The 14945-nt window shown below is 42.5% G+C and overlaps 1 protein-coding gene across 1 annotated transcript in view; it reads left to right on the plus strand.

Annotated features, from left to right (window-relative positions):
- The window catches only part of DDAH1 (dimethylarginine dimethylaminohydrolase 1), a 94355-nt gene extending 87179 nt beyond the window's left edge, over positions 1-7176 (plus strand). Inside the window, exons 5-6 of the mRNA XM_077824381.1 lie at positions 1816-1959; positions 2779-7176. Coding sequence (XP_077680507.1) covers positions 1816-1959; positions 2779-2895 — 261 coding nt within the window. The 3' untranslated portion in view covers positions 2896-7176. The remainder of the gene's footprint in view (positions 1-1815; positions 1960-2778) is intronic.
- The last annotated feature ends 7769 nt before the right edge of the window (positions 7177-14945 follow it).

Genomic DNA, 14945 nt, shown 5'->3' on the forward strand with positions numbered 1-14945 from the left:
TCCTCCGGAATGCATGACATTCCTTACTTCAGTTTCATATTCTCCACAGGATATGTATATGAGTCAGACTACACTGTGGAGAGCGTACCCAGACAAAGGAATTATTGGAGGTGTGTGCAAGTATTAGGTGCTTTGTTACTTAATGGTGTGCTGTAGATCCTTTCTGTGCTTCACTTCATATGTCATTTTGTACTGATGAGCAGTAGCAAGGGTGACCTCATAAATCATTCAGATGTAAATTCATCTAGACCCAATAGACTAAATTGTTCTCTGGGGTAATTCTAAAGTTAGTGGGGCTTCTTTGGATTTATACCAGTGCGTCTCAGAGCAAAATATGGCCTAAGATCTTTGTTCACATGATTTTGCTGGGAGTAGTTTAAATACAGGGTTTTTCTTCTAAATGCCTCATAAGATTCTTGTGTATTTGGTGGTTGCTCCTTCATCAGGAGCCAGTAGATCCTGGCCAAAGGGATCCAGATTGTATGGTGGGAGAGCAAGGAAAGGGTCAAAGAGGTTTGGGAGTACATACAAAGACACAAAACACGGTGGTTAAGAGGATAGCCTATTTAGAATATTTGGGTGTGCTTAAGATTTTTGGGTAGGGCCAGAGTTTGGGGCAGTTTCTTTGGGCCTCATTCATCACATTGTTACTCTAGTTTTATGTCAGTAAAGCTGGAGCGATGCAGTGGTGAATCTGGCTCATTGTCTTCAGATAGTTTTTTTTTACATCTGTAATTATAGAGATGGGGCTTAAACCAAAACCTTGGATACAGTTACCCCCTCAGACTCTGTGAGTCTTTGAAATCCCAACTTAGATCCAACTTTTGCATATTCACGCTACATTTATAAGCAGCCAAACCAAAGTCCTGAGCAATTGCTGCCAACTCTGTTGTTCTGACAGTGTCACTACAGGTGGGTCTATGCCACAACTGGGCACAAGCCTCCCAGCCCGGGTAGACAGCCTCATGCTAGCAGGGCTTGAGCTAGCTCGCTAAAAACACCAGTGTGGACATTGTGGCTCCAGTGGAGATTTAGGCTAGTGACCTGAGCTCAGACCCAGGGGGTCGGGTGGGCTTGAGAGCCCAAGCTGTTGCCTAAGCCACAATGTCCACACTGCTGTTTTTAGCACACTAGCTCAAGTCCCACTAGCACGAATACCTGGACTGGAAAGCTCATTCCAAGCTGCAGTGTTGATACCTCCTATGTGGTCCCCTGATGAACAAGGAGTTAACATAGGCTCACCTCCCTTTCCCTGGGCAGAGGTGCTTAGTGGAAGAGCTCCAGGAGGGGCTGTTCGGGAGACAAAAGATGTCTTTGGGAAGAATTTGGAGGCTGCTGAACCCATGCTGGGGAGTTTTACTTTTCTGCTTATATTAACTTAATTCACCGTATTTTTAGCAACCTTACGAATGACCAGTTTTTAAGGAGTGCTGAGCACCTATAGCTCCCATTAATGTGAACAAGGAGTTTGGGTATTCAGCACCCCTGAAAATCACTCCATGTCCCTTAAGGAGAAAACCCGGCCGACTACGGTTTTGTGGGTGGTAGGGAGGAGGTTCCTGCTGAATCATCCCACCATTGTACAAGGGTTTTCAAAATTTACATCTGACTTTAGGCACCTTGACTTCATTTCTGCTTGGTACCGGGAGGTCCTGTACTTGAACTGCAGACATAAAAAGAAACCTTACTTGTTATGTAGTGAAATCACTCCTGCGAAACCATAATCAGCTACTTTTTCTAGGTTTGAGTTTGTACGTTCATTTTGGAAAGCTAGTGCACTTCCTCTAAATAGCTGCACTTCACTTCTGTCAACAGACCATGCAGCAGATGAGTGACCATCGCTATGACAAACTGACAGTGCCTGACGACGCTGCAGCAAACTGCATATATCTAAACATTCCGGGCAAAGGCCATGTTTTGCTGCACCGAGCCCCTGAGGAATATCCAGAAAGTGCAAAGGTAAAGGGAGAGTTACGAATTAGGGGCTCTTCCTGTGAGGTGCTGAGTGTTCTTGACTCCCATTGCAGTCAGTGGGAGTTGAAAATTGTCAGTACCTCCTGGGGTGGGGCCCCGGTACTGTGCACGCATGTGTGTGTACACACATGTAGACACATCAGATGATTAAAGCACAAGACTTGGAGAGACAGGAGACCTAGGTTGTATTTCCAGCTTCACTAATGATCTTTGTCTGACCTTATTACTTAATCTCATTCTCCCCCTGTTGTTCCCTTTGTGTAAAATGGGAATAATTCTACTTCCCTCACTGCATTATTGAGGGAATTCATTCATTAATGTTTGTAAACACTTTGAGGTCCTCAGATGGAAAACAACATATAGATGCAAAGTATTACTATTTATTACCAACAACTGGCTAATCGTCAGGGTAATATGGGGAAGAAACAACGGTTGTTTCAAGGAAGAAATAATTATCCACTGTGAGCCGGCAAGAGAATGAGAGAGACAATGAGTCGAGTTACTCTTCTTAACTCGCCTAACTCCTAGCAGCACACTGGAAGTGGGGAGAGAGCTGAGGGTTTTTCCCCTTTCCTCTTGTGGCCCCTCCACAGTCTTGTATTCTTCCCCAAGGAAAGCAGAATCATCACAGTTATGATGCTTTTAAAGTCTTGAGCACCAAAGCTGGGGTGGGGATGGGATTTGGCAACACAACTTCAAATTTGTACATTTGTTTTCATTATATTGATTCAATAAATAGTTGGAGTAAATGGAGGGGGAGAGATGCTCAAGTGTAATGACTTTTTCCTTCTGTTTCCTAACCAGGTTTTTGAAAAACTGAAGGACCACATGCTGATCCCTGTAGCCAACACAGAAGTGGAGAAAGTAGATGGGTTACTCACCTGTTGTTCTGTCCTTATTAACAAAACTTCAGAATTATGAGATATAGAATCCCTCCCTTGTAACTGGCAATAAAGTACATGCAAGGTAGACAAATCTATATCCACACTTTTATTGTTTTTATTGACAATCTACTGTACCACTGTGCTACTAACCCTTGTTCACAAATTTTTTGCTTTGTGTATTTTTATGTCCCGGTAGATGGTATTTAAGGTATATGCGTGCTTTTGCTGGGATGAATATAGTGCAGTGAGCAAGCAAAAATCAACTATGATAGCTAATCCCTAGCTTTAGTGATTTACATACTCAGTGTGAAAACTACATGGGGGAAAATTAATTCCTAACCATTTGCTAAGCATCTCCATTGTCTTGACACCTTTCCCATGTATTTTACCTTTTTTCTCCCTTTCCTTTCTGCTTCAGCACCCTTTTTTTTCTTCAGTCTTTCCACTATCTTCCTCTCCTTATTGTCAGGAATTCAAGATATGGCTAATGAAGGAAATTCAATAGAACCATGAATTTGGGCTTGTGTAGTAAGTAGGCTTTTCTTATGATAGTTGGAACAGTGTGAAATTGATTATACTCCTTATTCTGGCCAGTATCACACGGCCACTCGTATGTAGAATCATTTACTCCTGGGGGCATTCTGCACCAAAAATTAAAAATGTTGTGCACAGTATTTTAAAATTCTGCATATTTTATTTGTCAGAATAACACTACATAATCACACCAGTTTCAATTTATTTTGGTAATATATTTCAAAATACCTGTCAGCAAGTAGGTCTACAACAATACAGACACACACAAAAATTCCCCCAGAAGCAGTGTATTAAAGAAACCCCTATGACAACCCAGTTCCTGTTTCTTTGCCTCCCAGAGCCCAGCTGCAGGGTTCCCCCAGCCAATACACCCAAACCCCCTCCCTCCCCGAGCACAGCCGTGGGTTCCCTTTAGCCCAGATACTTGCCCCCTTCCCCACAGAGCCCAGCTGTCTCCCCCGCTCCCCCACAGCCCAGACACCCACTCCCCTCCCCCTCAGGGCCCAGGGATCCAGAGGGAGAAACAGGCTGATGCTCAGTCCCAGGCTTGCATGGAGTTTCCTGCCGTGCCACCCTCTCTTTCCCTCAGGGTGTGCTGGAAACTGCAGCGGTCAGGAACCCTTTAGGTCCCTTCCCCTCCCGCCAGGGCAGTGTCTTCTATGTGCGAGCTGGGCTCTGCTGGGTCCAGGGGTCCCTAGCGGCGGCCAGCAGCACTGCAGCCCATTTCTGTGGAGGAAAGGAAATTCTGCGTGCACATTAATTTCTGCAAAATTCTGCATTGCACATTGGCACAGAATTCCCCCAGGAGTAGTCCTGATTAGAATCAATTTCAGACTGCAGGTGGCAGCTCAGGAAAGCCTCTCTGTACAGGAGCATTAAAGAGGTATGTGTGTCTGGTACACTTGAATTATAGGAAAGGAGATTGTCCATCAGCCAATCTAGGTATGCCCCGGGGTTCAGACTCCCAGTTTGGTTACCTTTCTTTCAAATTGGGTGGAATGGAAGAGGTTTGTACGTATGCCATATATCAATCACCTTCTAAAAAGCCTATATTTTTGTGATCACGTGAACCACAGAAATGAATGTTTTGAGTTACTTGTAGAAATGTTATATTACAAAAGATCTTTAGAAATATACTTTTATCTTTTATATGTATTTTCATTTCAGCCTCTACCTATTATGTTCTTTCCTGTTTTGGAGTGAAGTTATTTTTCCCGCTAGTCGGTATAGTTCTTGTCTTCTGTAATTATATAGACAATTTACTAGCAAACCTCAAAACAAAGGAATGGTGGTAGAATTAGCTGAAGGACATTATTCCTGGAGTATGTTCATGAGTAAGGGAAATTGTTTCCCAAAAGGCTGGCATATGTATTTGATCTGTCCTTGGGGATCTCGTTGGAATAATGGTAGTCTGATTTCTTTTTAATTGTATGAATATCTATTGTGGTATTCAGTTAAAACAAATATATTTGTTGTGGCAAATTCCACAACATGCTTGCCCACTGACTCATATATATTTCACGACTGTAAAGTGAATTATAGACAGCAGTATTTACATGAAGCTTTTTAAATCATTTGTAAACTAAGAATGGAGAAATTCCCAAACCGAAGCAGCGGTGAGAATTTTCCAGGAGGCTGACAAATAGTCTGAACACTTTATCAACTTCCTAGTCATCTCTTTCTTTGTCTGCCTGTCTCTCTGTTCCTTTGTCGGAGGTTTTAAGTTTTTTCTGATTGATAAATTCCCGCTTCAGCCATCTAAATCTCTCCTTCTGTCCCCCTCCTCCTGTAGTCCCTCCATTTTTCTCCTCATCCCTTTACACTCTCCTTCTCTCTTCCCCTCCATTCATTTGCAAATGTCCCCATTCCACCCTAACCTTTCCTTATGTAATTCTCCCATGCCCTCTCGCATAGATGCCAGGAGAGAGGGAACTGATAGACCCACTTTGTTCCCCTAGAATCTGACAAAGCCTGCCTTTTCCCTGCAGATGGAAGGGGGAGCCTGCAGCAGGAGCTGTATCTTGGGAGGGGTGTTGGAGTGACTCCTCTTCTCTTGTCTTGTCTTGTACCAGAGGAGAGGAAGGAGTCAGTAGTGGTGGAGGCCGGTGGTTTCTTGTATTCTTTCTCCCCCTGAGGAGAACGGAAGAGGTGGCAAGTAGTTTCCTTCCTCCACTTTCCCCTTTGAAAGGAGGGAGAGTTAGTGAATGGACAGATTGTCCTGTAGAAGAGGTAGTTAGGGATTCATGTCTGAGGTGCCTCTTATTCTCCTGTAGTGGAAGACCAGCAGCACCTGACTGCTGACAAGGGTGGGAGCCCCAGAAACTTCCTAGTCAGGCATTATTCTTCATGCTGCCCCCACTCCTGAGTCCTATCTGGCAAGTCCTTACTGCAGCAGCTAGGGAGATGGGGCAGCTGGGGGACCTGAGCCAGGGAGAGCAGGAGACCCCTCTCCCTCTGCTCTTAGCTTTCTCCTTTACTTTAACCCTGGCTCAAGCCAAACCAAAACAATGGCTGTTTTTTTGATGTAACATGTATATGGCTAATGAGCATCCTGCACATCAGATATTCTTATCACTGCAACATTTTTCAGATGCCTGATGTAGATCATTGTCCACAAGTAATAAAGGAAAATCTCAAACCAAAAATGGAGATGCAACACAATGCACTAACTGTCTGCACCATGTTAACCCTCTTATGCCAAAAATAAGACTATGTGCCATGTCATTCCAGTGCAGAAGGTCTAGTGGTAAATAGCTGGCACTGAGATTTGAATCTCTAATCAAAATTTTAGATCAAATAATTTAGCTTAGTACAAATGAAGGCTCTACAGTGTGTGTGACAGACCTTTTACTCTTTCCCATATGTTGTTTTCCATCATCATAAGTTTAGGAAGATCATGTGATGTGTAAGTTTCCCTCTTGAACAGAATGTGAATAAAGTGTCAGCAAGGACTCATCTCTGTTGATAAGAATGTGCATACATACTGTACCATATGATGATAAACTGCAGCTTCTTCATCCTCACGTTTGTGTTTCCTACACAGATACACACTTCTCTAAGTCTTGCACATACAGCATTTCAAGAAAGTATTCTGAGGAGTTTTAAGACAAGTGTAACACAGTGATTCCCATGAGAATGGTTCATAGCTCATATGGAACACTATGTTCAGTTTTAAAAATAAAAGTTCAGTGGAATGTAGAACAGTGACATCCTTTTCCCCTCTTACTGACTGCAGTTTTTGAGTGAAATGTGGAAAAATGTGGTATTATTCAGCCACATAAGTATTTAATTGCAGTCAAGGTAGAACTACCTTGGTGGTAACAATCAAAATTCATATGTAAACATTTGGAGAAACTTATTTATTGGTTCAGATTGTCTGATTTGATGGATAGTTATGGAGATGAACAAATAAGAGCCTATGAAAAGAATTCTACTCTTTATATAGTGACTGAACAAAATACTATGGACCTCACTTAACCTAATAAGTTTTAGTGGATGTATAATGTAACTTGTATAGAGTTGCATGTGAATCATATTAGTCACTGTTCTGTGTTGTATTGTTCTGCAGAACACAAACAGGATGACAAAATCACCACAGTGTTCAATTCTGTTACCTTGAGAACCTTATTACAGTATATTGTTGCCCACTTTTTGTGGCAAAAACATAATTGCATTTCATAGACTGTTATACTGGGAAAGATTTACTTTGATTTTTGTGTCTCTTGCAGTTTCTATACTATGTATCCCCAATCACTATGGAATAAAGTGTCAGTTGTACTATGAATTATGGTTGTCTTATTTTGAGACTGACAGCATTTTTTTGCTATTTAGTCTGTATTTCTCTCATGCTACATTTTGATTTCAAATGTTGCTTTATTTCAAATCTTAAAGGTTATTACAGGTTTAGAAATAAAACCAATAGTAGACATGTCTGTACTAAAATGATTAAGAAATTCATGGTTTAAGGTTAATATTTAAAAAATGTGTGTATAAAAGTGATAGTCTTAATATTCCGGATACAGTGGTTGCTCTTAAACCTTTTGATTGTCTTGGATAACTAAGTAATGAGTAATTGCAGGATTCCCCAGATGGTCCCTATTCTATATTAAGTATAGGGAATACTCGTAAAACAGAGGTAAAGTTTATCTAAGGCAAAATTAGAAAGTTTTAAGAGTGACCCCTGTGTGCATTCCTTCAGTTAGCCTTCTCTCTTCTCTTTCCTACTCATTAGATCAAGATAGCAGATTGCAGTGTTAATGATGACACTTCTCTGTTACCTGGGCATTGGTTTCTGGTATGTTGTGGCTGTCTCCTTTTCTCAGAGAGACTGAAAGTTTTATTCCGAAGCTGAATGTTCATGTCTAGGCTTGTTGTATGTACCTGATCTCTGGTGCCTCAGTCCCTGCTGTACCATTCTGCACTGATATCTCAGGATGACTGAAATATATTTGATCCATGCAAAGCGACAGTTCTAACAGTTACTTGTGGTTTAACTGAATATATGCAAATATGTGCACAGAAGTGCAGTGCCATCTAGCGGCAATGACCCCTGCATGAAAATCTAGACTGGTTTTAATTGTCCAAAGCTCGAAAGTATTGCTGCTGGGAACAGTATTGTAGCAAAACAGCCATAACACTTCCAGGCTGCATGACTTGACTAGTAATGGAACAGCTTTTAGCATATCATAGTCTAGGATTCCACGCCTCATTGGGGGGGCGGGGGCCGGGGGAGAGGACTACTCTGGCTCTGAAAGGAAGGTTAGTTGGCCCCGGAAGGTTAGTTAGTCCTAGTCTAAACATAGTTGTGGGGTTTTTTTCTCCCTCCCTCGTGCGCTGCCTTGAGGCTAACGAGCACTGCACGGGCAAACCACCCTCAGTTCCTTTTCAACTGCCCCTCGCCTGAGATGGAGTGAATAGCAGTCCACTTTTCTCTTTTCCTCAGATTGATACAGATCAGTTTTTCTGAGCTCCCATTACAGTTTCCGTTCATTTTCTTTTTAGCTTTATATGGTTTCCATTCATTTTTTTTAAAGGGGAAAAAACTTCCTTACCCCTGTTTTTCCCCCTTTCCAGGGATTGCCCCCAGTAAGGGGCATACCAGCTCCCCCAGCTTCAAATGGTGCCTCTCCTGCAGGGAGGCAATACCAGTTATGGATAGACAGTGCTCCTACATTGTGAGCCTTGTAGAGGTTCACATCCCACACAAGTGCACCTTCTGCCAGCAATTGACGGCTAACTCCTGAAAGAACCGGGAGTTAAAGTTGAAGCTCCTCCTCATTACTACTGGGGGGGATTCTGTGCCAAAAAATTAAAAATTCTACACACAATATTTGAGAATTCTGCATATTTTGTCAAAATAACCATATAATCATGCCAGTTTCAATTATTTTGGTAATTTATTTCAAAATATCTGTCAGCCAGTATGTCTGTAACAATACACACTTTACAAAAAAAAAAAAAAAATTCTGGTAATTTTTTTCTGACAAATAGATTCCTTACTAGGCATATTAATACAGAACTTTGTGTAATTAATTTAAATTACAATACAAAACTGTATTTCCTGCACCTGTTAGAAGCAGTGCAAAGGCTTGGGGGAGTCAGGGGTAACAGAGGAGCTGAGGGAGAGGGAAGGAGCCTGGGAGTGAACCTGGAGGGTATTGGGGGTATGAGAGAGAAGGTTTTTGGAGGCGGGGGTGGGATTGTTAGGGTTCTATAGCCCCAAAGCACAGCAGGTCATCTATTTCCTGTCTGAAGTCTCTTGTGAGAAGAGTCCCTGAAGAGGGACAGGGACGGTGGGGAGGAAAATGAAGTCGATAGAGTACCCATTGGAAATTATCTTCAAGACCCATCTGTCAGAAGTTGTCTTCCCAAATATGGAGGAAAAGAGCAAGGCAACATCCAAAGGGATGTGGAAGGTCTGCAGGTTGTAGCTGATGTGCACCTCAGAGGCAAGGCTTTTATTCCTAATATTTCCTGATTCTCTCCTCCCACTCACCCTCCCCCCCCCAAAAGGAGGTTGGACCCATACTAGATGTAAGAACATTAAACAAATATGTGAAGGCACAAAATATCAAGATGGTGTCACTAGCTGTGATTATTCCATCTCTAGAGCAGGGAGATTGGTTCTTAGCCCTTGACCTCCAGTAACCCTGCTTCCGTATATCAAGCTAGCCATCCCACAAATGATTCTTCAGATTTACCTTGGGTACAGGACTATTACCAGTACAGTACAGATCAGCATCTCATCTGCATCCAGAGTATTCACCAAGGTCTTCTCTGTAGTAGCAGCTCAACTATGTACTTTGAGGATCATGATTTACCCATACTTGGATGACTGTCTCCCCAGAGCTTGCTCCTTCAACGCTTACAGGCTACCCAAAGGACAATGGACATATTCACGCAACTGGGTTTGCAATTCAACACCCAGAATTAACAGGGAAGCTATACTACACACGTTTGATGTTAGGAGAGCTTTGGTTTTTTTATTTGGACAGGACAAACCTCCTAAACTCTTCCTCTAGTTGTGGACAGGTCAAAAGGCACAGGGATGAACTCAAAGATTTTCCAAATGGATCTCGAACTGTATAAACTATTGCTATTATGCTCGTAATTTGCTGCCTCCATCTGGAATCCATACACATTCCATGGGATCAGTTTCCACCTCTGTCACCTTCCTTAAAAATGTTCCCATCCCACTTGGGTGTCTGCTCATACTTTCACAGAACACTATGTGATTACTAGAGACTCTGCTTCCAATGCCATCTTTGGCTCTATGGTAGTGTCGTCCATAACAGACTTGACTCTAAAGCCCCAGTCCTCCACTGGGGATACTGTTCAGGAGTCACCTACAGTGGAGCACCCATAGGGACACTACTCAAAGAAGAAGAGGAAGCTACTCACCTTGTGCAGTAACAATGGTTCTTCGAGTTGTGTCCCCCTGTGGGTGCTCCACGACCCACCCTCCTCCCCTCTACTTAAGAGTTCTCAATAGGGGCTCGGTGATGGAGAAGAAATGGAGGGTGGTTCGTGCACGCAGCGCTAGTTAGTCTTGAGGCAGGAAGAGCGCATGTGTGGATCAAACAGACACGATCTAAAATCTCTGATCAGAGGTGCAGGGACGCAGTCACACCTACAGTGGAGCACCCCTAGCGGGACACATCTCAAAGAACCATTGTTACTGCATGAGGTGAGTTACTTCCTCTTTTTGTTAGGAATGTGATTTTTTATATTGATATAGTCAAATCAGTAAAACCCCATACATGGACACAGTTTAATTGGTATAATCAGCTTTTATAATTGTGTCCACTCAGGGGGGTTGTACTGATTTAATTATATTGGTTTCTAAACTGAGAGTTAGGTACAGTTCTGGTAATCCTTTAAGTGCCACACTAGGAAGCATTGTCCACATGCTGTAGAAAAATGCTGAAAGCACAGCTAAAACAAAAGGAGGGAACTGCATGTAACCAAAGAGCTGCTGCTGTTTTTTTAGGCAGGTATATACTGCACTCAAGGTACATAAGCTTACTGTTTTCCTTTGACACTATAAATACAACCTATCAAAAAAGTAATGTCCGTCACAGTGTCCCTGATCACCACCCCAGAGAGCCACACCTTCGTAACTTGCTGATCTCAGTGGAAGTTAGGAGCCTAAATACCTTTGAGGATCAGGGTCTTAAAGTCTAATTACTGAGGCTCTGGATCTGGACCTTACCGCTACAGTGAGTAGTGTGCAGGCCCTTAGCAAGCAGTTTTTGCAGCTCTTTCAGTACAATTCTGAAATGTATACTACATATAGTATATAGTTTTTGTGCACATGCATAAACACCCACAAAAATCACTAAAATGTCTAAATTCTTTCTTCCCTGCTCCTTTGGAGGTGTGGGGATGTGAATTTACTCACTTAAAGGCTGTGATAACTTCAGTCTCAATATTCTCTAGACCAGTGGCTCTCAACCAGGGGTCTGGGGCCCTCTAGCAGGTTTCACAAATAGGGCCAGCATTAGATTTGCTAGGGCCCTGGGCAGAAAGCCAAAGCCACTGGGCTATTGCGTAAGAGTCGTGAATTTCACCGCATGGGGTTGAAGCCCAGGTCCCTGAGCCTGCCACCCAGGGATGAAGCTGAAGCCTGAACAATGTAGCTTTGTGGGGGCCCCAGGCAATTGCCCTGCTTGCTACCCCGTAATGCCGGCCCTGGCTTTTACATGCAGAAAACTAGTTATTGTGGCACAGGTGGGCCATAGAGTTTTTATCGCATGGGATGTGGGGGGGCTCAGAAAGAAAAAGGTTGAGAACTTCTGCTCTAGACTGAACTGGTCCCAATTACTTTCTTTCTTTGAGGTCCATACTGGAAGCACACCTTTTGTCTTCCAGCTGCCTTGACCATTAATTCCAGAACTCTTGTTTATAGGCAAAATTTACTAGAATAGCCTTTTGTGAAATATCTATCTTTTCTCTGATTACTGAAGTTCATACAGTTCACTTCGTCACATACCAGCCTACATAACCCCAGAATCCAGAGATCTGAATCGCATCCAGAAAGCTCACCGTTTAGAACGGCATCTTTGTCCCCAGGCTGACTTGTTAATAGATGTCAAACAACCTGGATTTAAAACTTTTTGATTAAAATAATTGTGCATAACAGCAAAGGCTACAGCATGGTTAATTTTTCAAGGAAAGCTACACAACATATGCACATGTTATAAAGGAAGGATGGGCTTATGATTCAAGCACAGGACTGGGAGTGAGGAGTTCTGGGGACCTAACTCCAACTCAGACATTGAGTGACCATGGGCAACTCCTGATGAGTTTCCTACTCAAAGCCCTATTACATGGGCTATTGCGTAAGAGTCGTGAATTTCATCCTTGTGTTTTTAAACACCCCAGGGCAGGAACTTTGTCTTCCTACATATTTATTGGGCACAACACACATCTACAGTAATATATAAATAATAAAACATCTTTTCAGTTTTCAATTTGTTTTTATAATTTCTGTGGTGTCTTGAGATTTGTTTTCAGGTACTAAAATCAGTTAAGCCTGATACATTTTACTACAAAATAAATGAAACAAGTTGTTAAATGGAAACAGTCTGTTACTAGAAAAATAATGCAAAGTATTACATAATTAAATAAGGTGCTTCTAGGATAGTCTGTTGCAAAATGTTATAAAAAGCTGGTAGTTTTCTGTATTATAATAGCAATAAGTAATGTTTATTGCTTCTCCTTCGTAGATTCTTTATTTACCTACCAGACATGAAAAAGTCTTCAAAACTGTCATTGTCTTAATACTTTTATTAATAAAAATTTTTCATCTGTAATTTGTCTACAGTAGATATTCTTTACATTTTCTACCATTGCACTACAATTCGTGCAGCACAGCTAATGGTAGCAACGATGCTGATGTAGACAGGCTGCTGCTGATTGCCAGTGCTTTAACCATCATGTGATTTAGACCTGCTGTGAGTAAAGTTAGGAAACATAGTGGTTAAAATGCCAGCTGATCTATGCTAGCATTTCCAATGGTGCAGAGGCAACACTGGAATCTAATGCAAAATGATTGTGTAGAAAGAGCCCAAGTGTGAGACAATAGTGACCTCTACTGGCCACTTTCTTCACTAAAAAGCCATCATTATGTACCTGCACGCACTTCCAAAAGAAACTGTGTAACCTATTGCATCCAAATCTGAAACATTTTTTTAGACCTATAAAAGCTACCATTAAAGTACAGAAACAAAACATATACATCAAATTTTCTATAAAATTAAATTACTTCCTATAGCTCTCTGGATCTCTCTCCCAGTTTCTTTCTCAATTCTCCACTTTTCATTCTGTAGCCAATTTTCTTCAGTGTCCATATTTTCCCCCGACTAGCTCCTCGGTATTATTTTCTTTCCATATTTTTTCTCCATCATCCTCCTTCTTGAAGGTGTTTTTCTAATCTGATTTGGCTTTTGTTCCCTTATCTAACTTTACTTTCAGTGTTTTCTCTCTCCCTCTCTGTCATGCTTGTTACCCATCATTATGATCTCCATTTCATTTCTATACCTCTACTCCTGTAATGGTGTGTGATGATTTGGGGAACCTATGCACATATTATGAATTCTGATACTGATATAATGTTATTAACCTGTTGCTATTAAAACTGCTGTATCATGAATGTCCCTCTATGTGTATCCACCATTGATGAAAAGCCTTTCAGTATGTCCCTCCCAGACCAGGTACAATGGTGGATCATGAGAACTCTTCAACCACTTATTCAGAGTGAAGCACATTTGGACAATGGGACGAGAAGATGCTGCATGCTCTTGTCTGAAGGCAGGGGGAAAGTGCAGAGATTGAAAATTCCCCAAGCAGGATAAAGAGAGAGAGGTAACAAAGCAGGAGGTAATGAAAGGACTGTGGGGGAAGACTCGAACAGTGGAAATTTTGGGTAGGACAGAGGAAGGAAAGGGACAAACTGGCCAAGGGCACAGAAGAGAGACATGGGTGAGGTAGTATCTTTCACTGGACCAACTTCTGTTGGTGAGCGAGACAAGCTTTTGCACTTATACAAAGCTCTTCTTCAGATTCAGGCAGAGTATTCTGGAAGATTGGCATGTAACAGGGAATGTAGAAGCATCTCCTTTTAAGTGTAAGAATAAGAACTGAGCTTATCAAGCCATTAAAGGAGTGGAGTTTGGAACCAGGAATCCATTTTCCCTACAAAAGATGTGTGCTTCTTAGATTCATTACAATATCTGACTCTCCCACCACACCTTGAGGCACGTCTACACATGCAAAGTTAGAACCCCGGCAGTTAGTGCCGCTCAGAGAGTGCTGAAGGAAAACCGCTGTTGTGTGTTCACACTGACAGCTGCCTGCACAATAGCATGTTCACACTTGTAGCACTATTCGAAGCGGTGCACTCTGGGCAGCTATCCCACAGAGCACCTCTTTCTCTTTTGTTGCTAAGACTTGTGGGAAGGCGGAAGGGGACGCAGGGCATCCTGGGTCCTGTCTCAATGCCCTGTGATGTATTGCTTTGCATCCCAGCAATCCCTGTGCTTCCATCCGCATTTGGCACCATCTTTCAATGATTTGTGTACTGTGTGCCCTGCCCAGCCTATTTTGGGCTGCAGGAACGGATCCCGAGCTGTTGACCAGTATGCTGCTCACACTGACCAACATGTCACGAGTGACAGTGGAGTTATTCCTTAAACTAGAAGGTCAACAGGAGTGCGACGTTGGGGTAGCTATGACATGAGATTGCCTGTGGCATTCACAGAGGTGCTGACCACAGTGGAACGCCACTTTTGGGCTCAGGAAACAAGCACTGAGTGGTGGGATCATGTCGTGATGCATGTCTGGGATGATGAGCAGCGGCTGCAGAACTTTGGCATGAGGAAAGCCACATTCATGGGACTGTGTGATGAGCTCACTCCAGCCCTGCAGCGCAAGGACATGAGAATGAGAGCTGCCCTGCCGTTGGAGAAATGTGTGGCAATTGCACTGTGGAAGCTGGCTACTCCAGACTGGTACTGATCGGTTGCTAACCAGTTCAAAGTGGGAAAGTTGACC

Source organism: Eretmochelys imbricata, chromosome 8 (assembly GCF_965152235.1).
Source record: "Eretmochelys imbricata isolate rEreImb1 chromosome 8, rEreImb1.hap1, whole genome shotgun sequence".
In the NCBI taxonomy this organism is placed as follows: Eukaryota; Metazoa; Chordata; order Testudines; family Cheloniidae; genus Eretmochelys; species Eretmochelys imbricata.